Source organism: Lactuca saligna, chromosome 5 (genome assembly GCF_052625555.1).
Source record: "Lactuca saligna cultivar CGN05327 chromosome 5, ASM5262555v1, whole genome shotgun sequence".
Taxonomy (NCBI): Eukaryota; Viridiplantae; Streptophyta; class Magnoliopsida; order Asterales; family Asteraceae; genus Lactuca; species Lactuca saligna.
Window position 1 is genome coordinate 269,070,929 of NC_136421.1, and position 14,273 is coordinate 269,085,201.

The 14,273-nt window shown below is 34.7% G+C and overlaps 1 protein-coding gene across 1 annotated transcript; it reads left to right on the forward strand.

Moving 5' to 3' along the window:
* Positions 1-2,665: 2,665 nt before the first annotated feature.
* LOC145046651 (uncharacterized) lies at positions 2,666-3,479 on the forward strand. The gene is made up of 2 exons (XM_078994933.1): positions 2,666-2,794; positions 2,886-3,479. The coding sequence occupies exons 1-2, from the start codon at positions 2,666-2,668 to the stop codon at positions 3,477-3,479; spliced, it is 723 nt and encodes a 240-aa protein (XP_078851059.1).
* Positions 3,480-14,273: the final 10,794 nt, after the last annotated feature.

Here is a 14,273-nt window from a genome sequence, read left to right on the forward strand (position 1 = left end):
GAGTTTATTTTTCAATAAAAATGAGTTTCGGTTATATGTATGGGTTGATTCTATCAAAGAAAATTTATGTGTTTTCATTATGTAATTCAAATAAATTCATACATCATTTGATGTATGGTTAGATTATATTATATTAATTGGTGTCTGTTAAATCTATATAATGAGAAATATCATTTTTGTTTTGGATGTTACACACGTGTTTTTGAATTATTCAACAATGCAATATTAAATGTGTAAATAATATTGTGAATGTGGTAATCCAATGTTAATCTGTATGAATTTATACTCTGATGTTACATTTTGTATATTGCTATTTTAGAATTGTTGTAATTTAAATCCTTTACAGAATTCATATAGGTAATTTAAGGATAACATAACCCATAAGTTTAATACTAACCTAAAATAAAAGTGACATCAATGACTGTGAGTTTATTTTTATGTATGAAGTATCTCATTTTTCATAATGTTTTCTGTAATAAACATTTATAATTTACTTATGAATTTGTTTCTTTGTAAGGCAGTTATTCGTATGCCAACCTTGGTTCTGACACACTCTACAACTATGGATTGTCAATTGGTGAAAGTAGTAAATCTAATGAAGGTGATTCTTTTAATTATTTAATGTCCCCAATACCAACACAATTTAACTCTATATATTGTAATTTCATTCCTTTTCTTAGCAGAATTTGAAGATGCAGAAATCGAAAATTACTCATCTAATGACGATGATATAGCGCAGAATATTGATCTAATGCGTGGTAACATATTTTTTAACCCAATAATTTTACTGTATTCATATTAATGATTAATTACTTTCAGAACAATCAGTTGCTGATCATGATTACGTTTCCCCTGGTGGGTCACTGTATTGGACTCCAAAAGTATCTGATCATATTAAGCCAAAGATTAAATCAGTATACGATTCATATGCTGATGCTGTTAGAATGTATAGAAACTATGCATTAGAAGTTGGATTTGATGTTAGACTTAGGACTCTTAGAACATCAATGTTCCGTGTTATTACGGAAAGACATTTATTGTGTAATCGTGAATGTAAGCCCAACACTGGTAAAGTGGATACTTTGGACATTCAACACAACAAGCCTAAAAGAAGAAAAGATTAATTCAGGGTGGATTGCAATGAAAATATTGTTTTAAAGATAATATCGGGCACTGTAAAGTATGTTGTTCATGATTTTACTAAGAAACATTCTCATGCTTTGTTTAGTAAGGAAACTATTCACCTATCACGTGCCAAGAGAAAACTTGATTACACACATGAAAGTTTTATTCACAACATGTCCAAACAAAACATTGCTGCGACAAAAGTATATATATTCTATACTAGCATACCTAGTTGTCATTCTGATCGAGGCTTGCTCTCTGACTTCAAAAATTGTACAAGAAATCTTAATTGTTTCATAGGTGGGCGAGATTCCAAATTTCTAGTTGACAAAATGAACGAAAGGAAAAAATATGTCCCGAACGTTACTGTTGAGTACAGAGTTGTCGACAAGAAGCTAAATTCACTTTTTTGGGGGACGAGACAGCTAAGTTTAACTAAAATGCTTTTGGAGATGTTGTACCCCTTGATGCCACGTTCAACACAAATAGGTATGTTTTTGTTATTTTTTACTTAATTTATCTTCAATACAACATGTAGTTAATTTTCCTTATTTAAAACTTATTTTCTATCACACGTATAATATGGTTTTCATTCCATTCACTGTTATAGACAACCATAAAAATGTGTAACATTTGGGGCTGGGTTGTTGAGCAAAGAAGATTATGAATCTTACTCTTGGCTGGTTAAGGCCTTCTTGAAGACATTTACAAAACCACCTACATTGATGTTATCATATCAGGATCCAGAATTGTCCAAAGCTATTAAAGAATTTATTCCAACAACACAGCACAGACTTTGCATGTGGTATATAATTAAAAAGTTACCAAAGAAAGTACAATTTAATTCCCATACTCGTATAATACATATTTAACCACACTAATTACATCAGAATCATATATGTTCTTGAAGATGTGACATTCCTTTATCACAATTAAATTAGAATACAACCTATAATATGCATATCATTACATTTTAACTAGATATCAATCAAAATTTCTACCAATCCAGAGTTTCGTAATCGTTTCCATGGATTAATATCAATCGAAATTTCTACCAATCCAGAGTTTCGTAATCGTTTCCATGGATTAATATGGAATTCTATAATTGAACCACAAGCATTTGAGGCTGGTTGGGAATGTTTGTTGCAGGATTTCAATATTACAAACAACAAGTGGTTGAATGCTATGTACGGGTTGCGTAGATTATGGTTCCCGGCATTTTACAAGGACATACCAATGTCTCGTCTTATGCGGACTACATCATTGTCTGAAAGCCAAAACAAGTCATTTCAAAACAACACCCTTTCTAGTTTGTATCTTGTCATTTTTATGATGTCATTTGAGACTAATTTGGAACGACAAAGACATAATCAGATTTTTAAAGATTTCAAGACTTCCAACACTTTTCCTAAAATAATCAAACATCTTCCTTACGAAGTTCATGCATCCAAAGTGGACACTCATACCATTTTTTACCAAGTTCAGGAAGAGATTTTAAAATCTGAGGATAGTTGTTTCCAAAAGTGTGTGTCATGTGAAGATGGTGTTGACACTTTTACTATACTGGAGAAACAAAACCATTGTCACTAGACAAACTCAAAAGGAAATAGGTGATGAAACAGTGTATGAATATCATTACGATAGAATTCTCAAAGACACTGAATTCAAGGTACATATACTTTTGTATTTCTTGATATTTCATTTAGTTGAATCTAAATTTAATTACATCATCTCAATTTTTAATATTCCAAATTTTCCAGGTTACACATTCAACATTAGAAGATACCTTCGTGTGCAGTTGCATGAATTTTGAACATGTTGGCCTTTTGTGTAGACACATTTTTTGTGTTTTTAAATATCACAGCCGTGTTGAAATTCCATCACGGTACATATTGAAACATTGGAGAAGGGATGCCATTCCTACAAAATTGCTTAAAAGATGCTTCTCAGACTCCGGATATGACTTACATACCGACAAGTATGCCATTGAAATTTTCTCAGTTGTCGATAATTGTGTCTCAACTTTAAGTCATGACCATAAAAGATTACAAACATATCTAGAGGATCAACATAAGTTGAAGAAAAAACATATAGATGATTGTCCATCAAATGCGCTTCCCAACAAAGACAATTACTATACGAACCTTCTAAAAGTCACTATTCCTGATGTGGTGGACATTGAAAATCCATCAGATATTCAGAACAAAGGTTCTGGCAGTAAAGGGAAAAGATTGAAATCTAAAAAAGAAATGCTTCAACTTCAAGGATTGAAACCCAAGAGATTGTGTGCATCATGTCAACAGATGGTTAATCATGACAAGGAAAATTGTCCTTTTAAAGATAAAGCTAACTAGTTTGAAATGACTTTATTTTATCCTTAATTTTTTGCATTTATTGCTTATGAACTATTGCTTACATTTTTCGTTTTCCTTTAACATAAAACTAAATTTTTTCATATTTCATTTGTTTTTCATTCTTTTCACATTTGTTTAAGAATTATGTATATTTGCCAATATAATTTATGGTTCCAAAATCAGATGTCTAATATAATCTACCAAATACTTATGCATATATTAAGTACAAAATCCAATTTAACTCTTCTTTGGACCAATCTAATAGAAATTAAAATACACTTGTCTCATATATTAAAACAAATATTAAATGTTTCAAATTTTTAACATTCTTTTAGATTTAACATACTAACCATTTTAAAATGACAAAAGATGATCCCAAACTGTCATACTTTGAATCCTATTTGAAGCAAAGCCAATTAAAAAATTAACATACCATCATTCTAACGGAATACACAAACTACATTTTACATTCTACGTATTTCACTATATTCTAACCATATTCCAATATAATATGGTTCAAATCACCACATCATTAATAACAACATCAAAATAATCGCAAACAACAATTGCCAAACATTATTCATTCAAATATAACATTCACACAAACATTATTCATTCAAATATAACATTCACACCATATGTACATTCCCGAAACACTATATACCAAAACAGTATCAAATATCCATTTTATATTTTGTCAAAACACTAGTAAAATGTTTATTCTACCAGAACTGCTTTATAAAAAACAAATGATCAGTACATTTCACACCACCAAAGCTGTTACATTGTAACCCACATATTAATATTAATAAGTACCATCCATATTCATCCATAAAACAAAATTTTTTATAATTCATACCAAATCGTTCAAAAAAAAAAAAGAGACGAAAAAAAAACCCAACTTCATAACACTTCGTTTAACTTCAAAATAACAAAACATAAAGAGTCTAATCAAACTGGACTACAACTTCAACGTCGACGCATTAGTCTTCTTTTCTTCCTTTCTTCTGCTAATTCTTGCAGAAGTAGCTGTCTTTCCAGCACATCAAGCTTAAGAAATTCAACACAATCCCCCTCTAGCATTTTTTATGCACATTGAATTTGGTTTTCATCATTCTAGCCAAATACATGCTCCTTAAATTCATAAGTGCAACATTGTCTGCATTCCCTTTTCCTGTAAAACCAGAATCCCATCGCCCTTCACCTTCTCCCATATAACTTTCCATGGGTCTTATAAGATATAATCCACAATTCGGTCCCAGTTTCGCTATGCACCAACGAATGTTCATCACATGTGGTTTTGCTCCAGTTAAAGCTTTTACTATTGAATGATTTTGTAATGATAAGTAGCTGCACAATAGTTTCACCTGTCATAATAAAATAAACAGTCAATATAAAATAATAACATACATATTTATTCAGTCAAATACTGATTCTCAATGAATATATTAATGTACAATTTACCAAAACCATAGGCGTTGTTCGATAAACACTATCAACACTTCCTTTTCGATTCACATGATCAATTATGAAGCACTTTCCTATCCTCAGATCAAAACACACCAAGCAATAAATATCCACATCCACTACGGGGATAAATACATGTTACAAAACACAGATACGTAATATAAAATTCTAATGAATGTGTAATAAAAATTAAATTCCAAATGAACTAACCAGCCCAACATCTTTCAAACTTGGTAACACTCTAAACTTATTAGTGTAAACTCTCAGCAATCCATCAAACATTCTGCATGTTTCGACTCCTACACCCGATTTGTTCAACATTTCACTAGTCTGTAACAATAAGGAAAACACAATATTCAGTAATAAAATAAATTATTTACATTGAATTTTACAAAAATAAATTCTTCATTCCATACTAGAAATTTTGTGTCCAAGAACAATCTAACTATCGATCCTTTGTCCCTGTACTCCTCCATCCTATTAAGGAATGCTTCCCAACAATCTATTATTCTAGAATGGATATATACATCCATCTTAAAATGGTACACAACTCCTTGGTGCAAAACATCACCAATTCCAATATCCCAGATCGTGTCCCTACATATTTAGATATATTAATTAAAATACTAAAATCAAATACTATATTACAATTACTGAGTTTATAATATTTATTATACTTACCCATTATCTCTTTTAGATGCAAAAATTGAACTGAACATATCAATATCCTTCTTCTTCAACATATCACCAATCCTAATACCCGTTCAGTAAAAGGTGAATGAAATAAATTTGTAGATTTCTTGTCCCTTTTTCCCCTTTTACCATTATCATCTTCATTGCCAACATTGTTCATCTCATCCTCTAGATTTATTCCTTCATTTGAATTAAATATAAACACAACAATTGGATTCTCTTCTTCTTCTTCACGTTTACTACTTGAAAACATAATCTCAGTTTTAGTTGCCATATCTATCATTTCATCCATCACACCCGGTAACTTATAAAACCGAGTCATTGTAAGATCATCATCTGTGATTTCATTTTCCATACGTGGTGCCACATAACTACATCCATCATCTACATCCTTGCTCTTACGTACCAAACCCCTAATAGGTGACAAATCCCCTTGATATTCAACAATTTCTTTTCCATGGTATGGAATATCATTTTCATTATCATTCTCCTTATCATAATCATTATCCTTATCATAATCATTCTCATTAAACAATTCATTTTTTTTAATTACCCACTCTTTCAAAACTTTATTCTCTGGAAATTTTCTCAAACCATCTTTTAATGCAATTCCATGTTACTCTTCTTTGCTAACAATTTACCATAATTGTGCTCCAACACAACAGCAAATGCCTGCAATATTAACAATATTATATCAAAAACTATAAACAACTAAATTAGGTATTGTAATCAAACCGACACGATTGCAGGGAAGGACAACAATGATGCTATTATAACTGATGCAGAGCAAGAGAAGCAAAATGATTATATGAGAACTGACACATTTCTTCAAGAATCACTAACATTCTAATTAAATACAACACTATGTATTTTAACTACTCATCCATATATAACAAATAAAAAGAAATCAAAACACATTTAAAGAAAAACTAATGTTGAAACCAAAACATTATTAACTCTACCTCAATGTCCCCATAAAGTTCGCATTCTTCTTCCTCTTCTTCACACCCCATTCTCTCATCATTTAAGCTACTATCTCTGAATTGCATCCCAAACCCTCCAAACTTAATTTCTAATTCTTGTATTTGTATAAGCTTATCACCCTTGACATGTGCAATAAATGGTATTCTTTTATCCAAATTTATATTTTCAAACCTCAGGTAATACACATATATCCAAATTTATATTTTCAAACCTCAATTTACTATAAACAATGCTATGATACCAATTTGTCACACCCCAAAACCGAGAACGGCGGAAATGTTCTGGGGCGGAGGACGTCATGTATAGTATCACAACACAGTAATAGTAAAAAAGTAAACAAACATCATCCATGGAATTAAATATATAATTTTAATACATGTGTGTTCTTGGTAATTTAACAGACACCAAAAATGAATGATAAAAGACGAGTCTAGTCTGTGCTCCGTCTTCTCAAAAACCTATCACCGGTACCTGTCTATTGACGACCTGAGAATACAAGTTATTTTGAAAGCGAGTATCAGCATTTAAGCTGATGAATTCATAAGTATTTTAATGTCTTTGATTTGTAAAACTGTAAGGAAAAGACTTGTAAATGTTTGATGAAACATTTCATATAAGTGTGAGAACCCTAGGAAATCCTATATTTCCTACTAATATAAAATGTAGTCTTCTACCAAGACCCGACTGTTTTGAAAGTATGTATCATTGTAAAAATGACGGTTTTTTCCCATTTAACTATTATTATCAAAATATATTCTACTTCATCGTTTATGTGAATGTGTCACAAAATAAAAGTAAAAGGGAACATTATATAATCATTTAAGTATTATCCTTTGGTACTAGGATAAACACGGTAGAGTAACTTGCCGAATAGTATTAACCGTAGACATCCGTCGATGTGCATTTTCCCCATGTAGCTAATAGTTGGGTGTAGAATGTTTAGTACCGAACGTATATAGCAGTATCTAATCATATAATATGTAATAGTATCTCATCATATAGTATGTAATCGTATCTCTTCCTACAGTATGTAATAGTATCTCTTCATATAGTATGTAATACAATTGTATCGACTCATGAATGAACTGACTCATGTATGTTCCATTTGTACTAGGAATAGTAAGTAGTATTTCCCAAACTATACCTATTATAGTTTACTAGTAATGTAGTTTGAAGTGTCCATGTACGTTTATACACCTTTGCTAAGCAAGGTGTTGGAGCTGAAGTCACAACCATCTTATCATATATATATATATATATATATATATATATATATATATATATATATATATATATATATATATATACTTACTACGTAAATGTATTGATATGGTATTTAAAAATATATAAGTGGAAAAGAGGTTTTTGTAATACATTTAAAAATTTTGAAATAATAAATAATCATGACTTGATGTCACTTTATAAAACGATTTAAAAGTAGTTTGTTTGATAAAACGGTTTGAAAGTATAGTAAATCTATCTCTTTGATAGTTATTAATCACATGTGATTGATATAATAACCATGATATTCAACTTATATTCCCTCCCCCCATAAAAGTATTTAAAAGCATGCAAAAGCATTTAAAAGCTTGTTTAAGGGTTATGAACTCCCTTGAAATGAGTGATGCGATAGTAGGATCGATAAAGGATGCTAAGTGTCAAGTGAGGACTTGAACACACACAATGATCGTTGTTATCATGTAATAAAACATATATGTATCTAATTAGTCATTTAACAACTAATTAATCAAGTTAAAACACCCTAGGACATGGAAACGCTTTGATTCAAGTGTTATAGGTACCAACGGGTTGCATCTAAAGGTTAGTATGCCATGTCATTGGAGTTTACGGCCTAAGGACCATATCCTTATGTGTTTACGGCTGTAAACTCTTATGGGAACATGTTTTGATTGTTGTTTAAGGTCTTAAACACTTCTAGGAAGGATCAAGCCTACCATCCAAGGCTGAGGAAGGGACTAGGGTCCATTTAACCTCATTTAGAGGAGTTTACGGCCCAAGTACATCCCTTGGCCATAAAATCCATTGATCATGTGATTATTGATGTTTTCCAAGTGTAAACATGTTCATATTAAGCACACAATAAGCTAGGGTAAGTGTACTTACAAGATAGAAGCTTGATTGGGTGTTTAAGGTCCAAGAACACTAGTGTGTGTTCTTAGTGTTTTGAAGAACACTTGAAGATATAAGTAAAAACTAATAATGAATGGATAAAATGATGTATAACAACTAGATGTTAGGTTATAACAACAAATCAAATCAAGAAATGCTTATGTTTTCGAAAAATCGTGTGAAGAACGGGATGCTACTTGAGAGAGAATGGGGAGTGTTCTTGAGGGTGGAAGTGAGAAATGAAGGAAATTGGGGAGTAAACTCATGCCTAAGGCATGAGTTCACAGCCATATGAGAGTTCACGGCCCAAATTCCCCCTTGTTTGGCCGTGAACACCAATCCAAGGTGTTGGTTGTTCCTTTGTTATCTCGATATTCTAGAAATCATTTCCTTTTATCCGTTCGTTTCATGAATAATAAATCAAAATACTCAAACGGACTTTAAACCGACTAAAATTTAGCAGGAAAGTATTTAACTTTTAATTGAAGTATTGGACTGTAGAGTTTGTACGAATGAAAATTTCGGATTATCACATCATCCCCTCATTAGAGGGAATTTCGTATCGAAATTAGAGTTTAAGCAAATAAAGTAGTTACAAATAACTAAGCAAAAAGATGAGGATATTTCGATTTCATTTAATCCTCGCGCTCCCATGTGAATTCTGGTCCTCGCTTGGTGTTCCAACAAACCTTCACAATCGGGATACAACTTTGTTTCGTTCGCTTGACCTCTCGGTCCATGATCTCTACAGGTTCTTCCACGAAGATGAGGCTCTCGTTGATCTCGATCTCGTTGAGTGGGATTACAAGAATCTCATTGGACATACACTTTTTCAAGTTTGAGACGTGGAAAGTAGAATGTACGTTACTGAGTTCACGCGGTAGATTGAGTTTGTAAGCTACAGGGCCGATTCTAGCAAGAATCTCGAAAGGCCCTATGTATCTTGGATTTAGATTTCCACGCTTATCGAAGCGTATCAAGCCCTTCCACGGTGATACTTTCAAAAGGACTCGGTCTCCCACCTAGAATTCCAAAGGTTTCCTTCATTTGTCCGCGTAGCTTTTCTGATGGTCTCTAGAGGCCTTCAGTCGTTCATGAATCTAAACGATCTTCTCTGTCATTTCCTGTATGATTTCCAAACCTGTGAGAGTGCTGTCAGGAACTTGCCCTCCAGCTAACTGGGTGTCACCCACTTCAGCCCAACACAGAGGGGATCTGCGCTTTCGGCCATAGATGGCTTCAAATGGAGCAGCCTTTATGCTCGTGTGGTAACTATTGTTATAGGAAAATTTGACAAGGGGTAAATGAGTATCCCATGCCTTCCCAAATTCGATCACATAGGCTCTCATCATATCTTTGAAGGTTTGGATAGTCCTCTCACTCTGTCCATCGGTTTGTGGATGATAGGTTGTACTCATGTCCAGCCTCGTTCCTAGGGAACTTTGTAGCGACTGCCAGAATCTCGAGGTGAATCTGCTATCTCTATCGGAGATAATGGATATGGGAACACCATGCATTCGTACAATCTCCCTAATGTATGCTCTTTTTAGTTTCTCCATTTATCAGTCTCTTTGATTGGTAGGAAATGCGCGGATTTGGACAATCTGTCGACGATGACCCAAATGGTGTCAATTCCACCTATTGTCTTGGGCAACTTGGTTATAAAGTCCATAGTAATCCACTCCAATTTCCATTCAAGTATCTTCAGTTGTTGAATTAAACCTGACGTTTTCTGGTATTCGACCTTAACCTTTGTGCAAGTAAGGCATTTGCTCATGAAGGTAGCAATTTCTGCTTTCATGTTAGGCCACCAGTATAACCTTTTAAGATCTAGATACATCTTATCTGAACCCAGGTGAATGGAATACTGATTGTTTTGCGCCTCGGTCATGACCACGTCTCTGAAGGCACCATGTTTTAGTGTCTAGATTCGATCCATGAAATATAACGCTCCGTCGCCCTTGCTTTCTAGGTTCTTATCCATTCCTCTCAGGGATTCGCTTGCCGCATTTTCAAGTTTCATAGCGTCGAGCTGAGCTTCTTTAATTTGTGTGGACAGGTGTGAATGGATAGTCATAGTCAAGGATTTGACTCTACGACCAGAGTATTCCTTCCGACTTAGGGTGTCAGCTACTATGTTGGCTTTGCTGGGATGATAACGAATTTCGCATTCGTAGTCATTGAGTATTTCGACCCACCGTATTTGTCTCATGTTGAGCTCCTTCTGGTCGAAGATGTGTTGGAGGCTTTTGTGGTCTGTGAAGATAGTACTTTTCATACTGTACAGATAATGTCTCCAGATCTTCAGAGCAAACACAACTGCTCCTAACTCAAGATTGTGTGTGGTGGAATTGACCTCATGCGTCTTCCACTGTCTTGAGGCATAGGCAATGACCTTTCCTCGTTGCATCAGAACACATCCGAGCCCTTGGTTGGATGTATCACAATAGACCACGAAGTCTTCTATTCCTTCTGGGAGAGATAGTATTGGTGCGGTGCATAAGGCTCGTTTCAGTGTTTGGAACGCCTTCTCTTGTTTCTCTTCCTAGTCAAAGGCCATGCCTTTCTCGGTCAGTGTGGTAAGTGGTTTCGCAATACTAGAGAAGTTATGTATGAACCTGCGGTAGTAGCCAGCGAGACCTAGAAATTGTCAAATTTATGTAGGTGTCTTCGGTGCTGACCAGTTCTCAATAGCTTTAATTTGGAAAGGTACACGTGTATTCCCTTTTTGCTAACGACGTGGCCCAAGAATTCGACTCTTCGAATCCAAAACTCACACTTGAAGAACTTTGTGTAGAGCTTCTCCGATCGTAATGTTTCTAAAACTTTTCGTAGGTGTTGACTATGCTCCTCCTTACTTCGGGAGTAAATAAGTACGTCATCGATAAAGATGATAACGAACTGATCCAAGTAAGGATGACACACCCTATTCATCAGGTCCATGAATATAGCTGGTGCGTTGATTAATCCGAATGGCATCACTACAAACTCGTAGTGTCGATAGCGAGTTCGAAAGGCTGTCTTGGGGACATCCTCTTGTAGCACTCGCAACTGGTGATACCTAGATCGTAGATCTATCTTCGAGAAGTAACTTGCTCCTTGAAATTGATCAAATAATTCATCAATTCGGGGTAGAGGATAACGATTTTTAACAGCAAGTTTGTTGAGTTCCCTGTAGTCGATGCACATACGAAACGATCGGTCTTTCTTCTCGACGAACAAGACCGGTGCTCCCTATGCTGAGAAGCTTGGTCTAATGAATCCCTTCTTGAGAAGTTTGTTAAGATGACAGGAAAGTTCCTGCATCTCCTCTAGTGCCAGATGATAAGGAAATTTGGCTACTGGCGTAGCCCCTGGCACTGCATCTTCTTGAGAAGTTTGTTAATCCTGGTAGTTCTTCTGGAAAGATGTCAGGAAAGTCGCGTACTTCTGGAATGTTCTGAATTTACTTTACTTCTTGACTCATATCTACGATGTGTGCAAGGAATGCGTGATTTCCTTTCGTAGGCACTTTTGAGCTTGTATACTCGAAATGATGCGAAGGTTCGCAATAGATTTGTCACCGTAGATAACTAGGGTTTCGTTGTTAAGGAGGTTAAGACGAACTGCTTTCTCAAAGCACATGATGTCGACGCGAAGACGACTTAACCAATCCATACCGATTATGACGTCAAAACTTTTAATTAAGACTGGCACGAGGTCTATTTGGAAAGAATGACCATCTAGAGTTAGAGTACAACCTACGTATATGCAGTTTTTACTTTCCGTTTTCCCGTTTACCATTTCTACAGTGAATGATTCATCTAATGTACTTGGTTTTTTTTATTAACCAAGTGAACAAATTTCTGGCTTACGAAGCTTTTCTCCGCTCGGCTATCGAATAGTATGCATGCATATGAATTATCGAGGAGAAATGTATCGGTAACTATCGTAGGATCAACTACGGCTTCCTCGTGACCCAAAACTAAAACTTTTCCCACTCCGTCGGTATTTGCTACCTTCGGGCAGTTTCTTTTGATGTGACCCACCTCTCCACAACCGTAGCAAGTTTGGCCCACACCAGCATTTGGAACTTGAGTGCTTGGCTTTGCGGGAGCTTTGCAGAAACAGGTAGTATGCCCCTTTCTCTTGCAGTTGGAGCAATGCATTTCCCGTCAAGGTTCGGTGTGGTGGAAGTTGCATTTGTTTCACTTCGGAAGGTTACCCACATAAGGCTTTAACGGGTAGGGGTTAGTAGGAACAACAGTAGGTACAACAGCAACATTTAGTATACCTAGCTGTTGTTTCTTTGAGGATTCTTGTGAAGACCCTCCTTTCTGTTGGGTTTTGAGCAATCTAACACTTCCTAAGTGTGCATGCAACCCTAATAAACCTTGGATCTATGTTTGTCTAAATACATGCAAAATAATAATTTTCCAAGGTTCATAACCTATCTAACATGGCATGGGGTACTTTTAAACATAAAAGAGTGAGAAGAGAATACATACATTTTTGATGAGTTTGATTCATAAGGAGTTTGAGGGCCAAGCACCAATAGTGTGAATGCCTCAAATGGAATCGCAAATCTCCACAAACTCTTGGAAAACTTTGAGAGAGTGTATACACACTACAATTTTCGGCCACACACAAACACACACACACACTAGTGGCTATTTCATGCAACATAAGCATGCTTATATAGTGTACATGATTTGGGTGAAACCCTAATAACCCATGACCTTTCCTTTTCCAAGGATCCTGATGGGTTTTGGTCATAAGACATCCTATGTGCTCATACAAACCCTAATGATTGGATCTAGGTTTCTCTATTGTACATGCTTTGAATCCAAGACTATAAACCCTAATTCTAGCATATGGAAATCGATACTAACATATAATTAGGTTTAAGATATTACCTTGATTGTTATGTAGCAATAACAATCCTAATTCCTCCTTGAATTGACTTTGGAAGGCTTAGAGTCACAAGTGTCACTCCTCTAATGGCTTACAAACACCAAGAGCAAATGGAGAAGGTATAAAGAGAGAGGAGAGAGGTTAGAATTCGTCCTTAGGACTTCTTGAGAAGGCTTACACGAATTCATGAGCCAAGGGGTGTTTATATAGGTGTAGAGATAGGGTTTCAGTCATTATCCTTATCTAGTTGCTTATCCACAAAGCAACCCATAAGATAATCCTTGAATCCTTATCATAGTCGAATTCTAAGGCCTTATCACCTCAAATTCGTTCACCATATATTTAAGATAATCCTTACCTTATTTTGTAACTATCACATAATTACAAATCAGCCCCTCTAGTTTAATTAATTACACTTGATCACAAAATTAATTCCTAATTAATTATTGACCAATATTAATTAAACAAATATGATTTCTCCTTTAATATATAATTCTTATAACATATTAATAAATCATAATAACCTCTCTCTCTTTATTTATTTCTCCAATCAAGTTGCTTTGGTGAAGGCAACCCAAAGGACCATGCACCATCGGGTCAAGTACATACCAAAATAGTTATGGACTT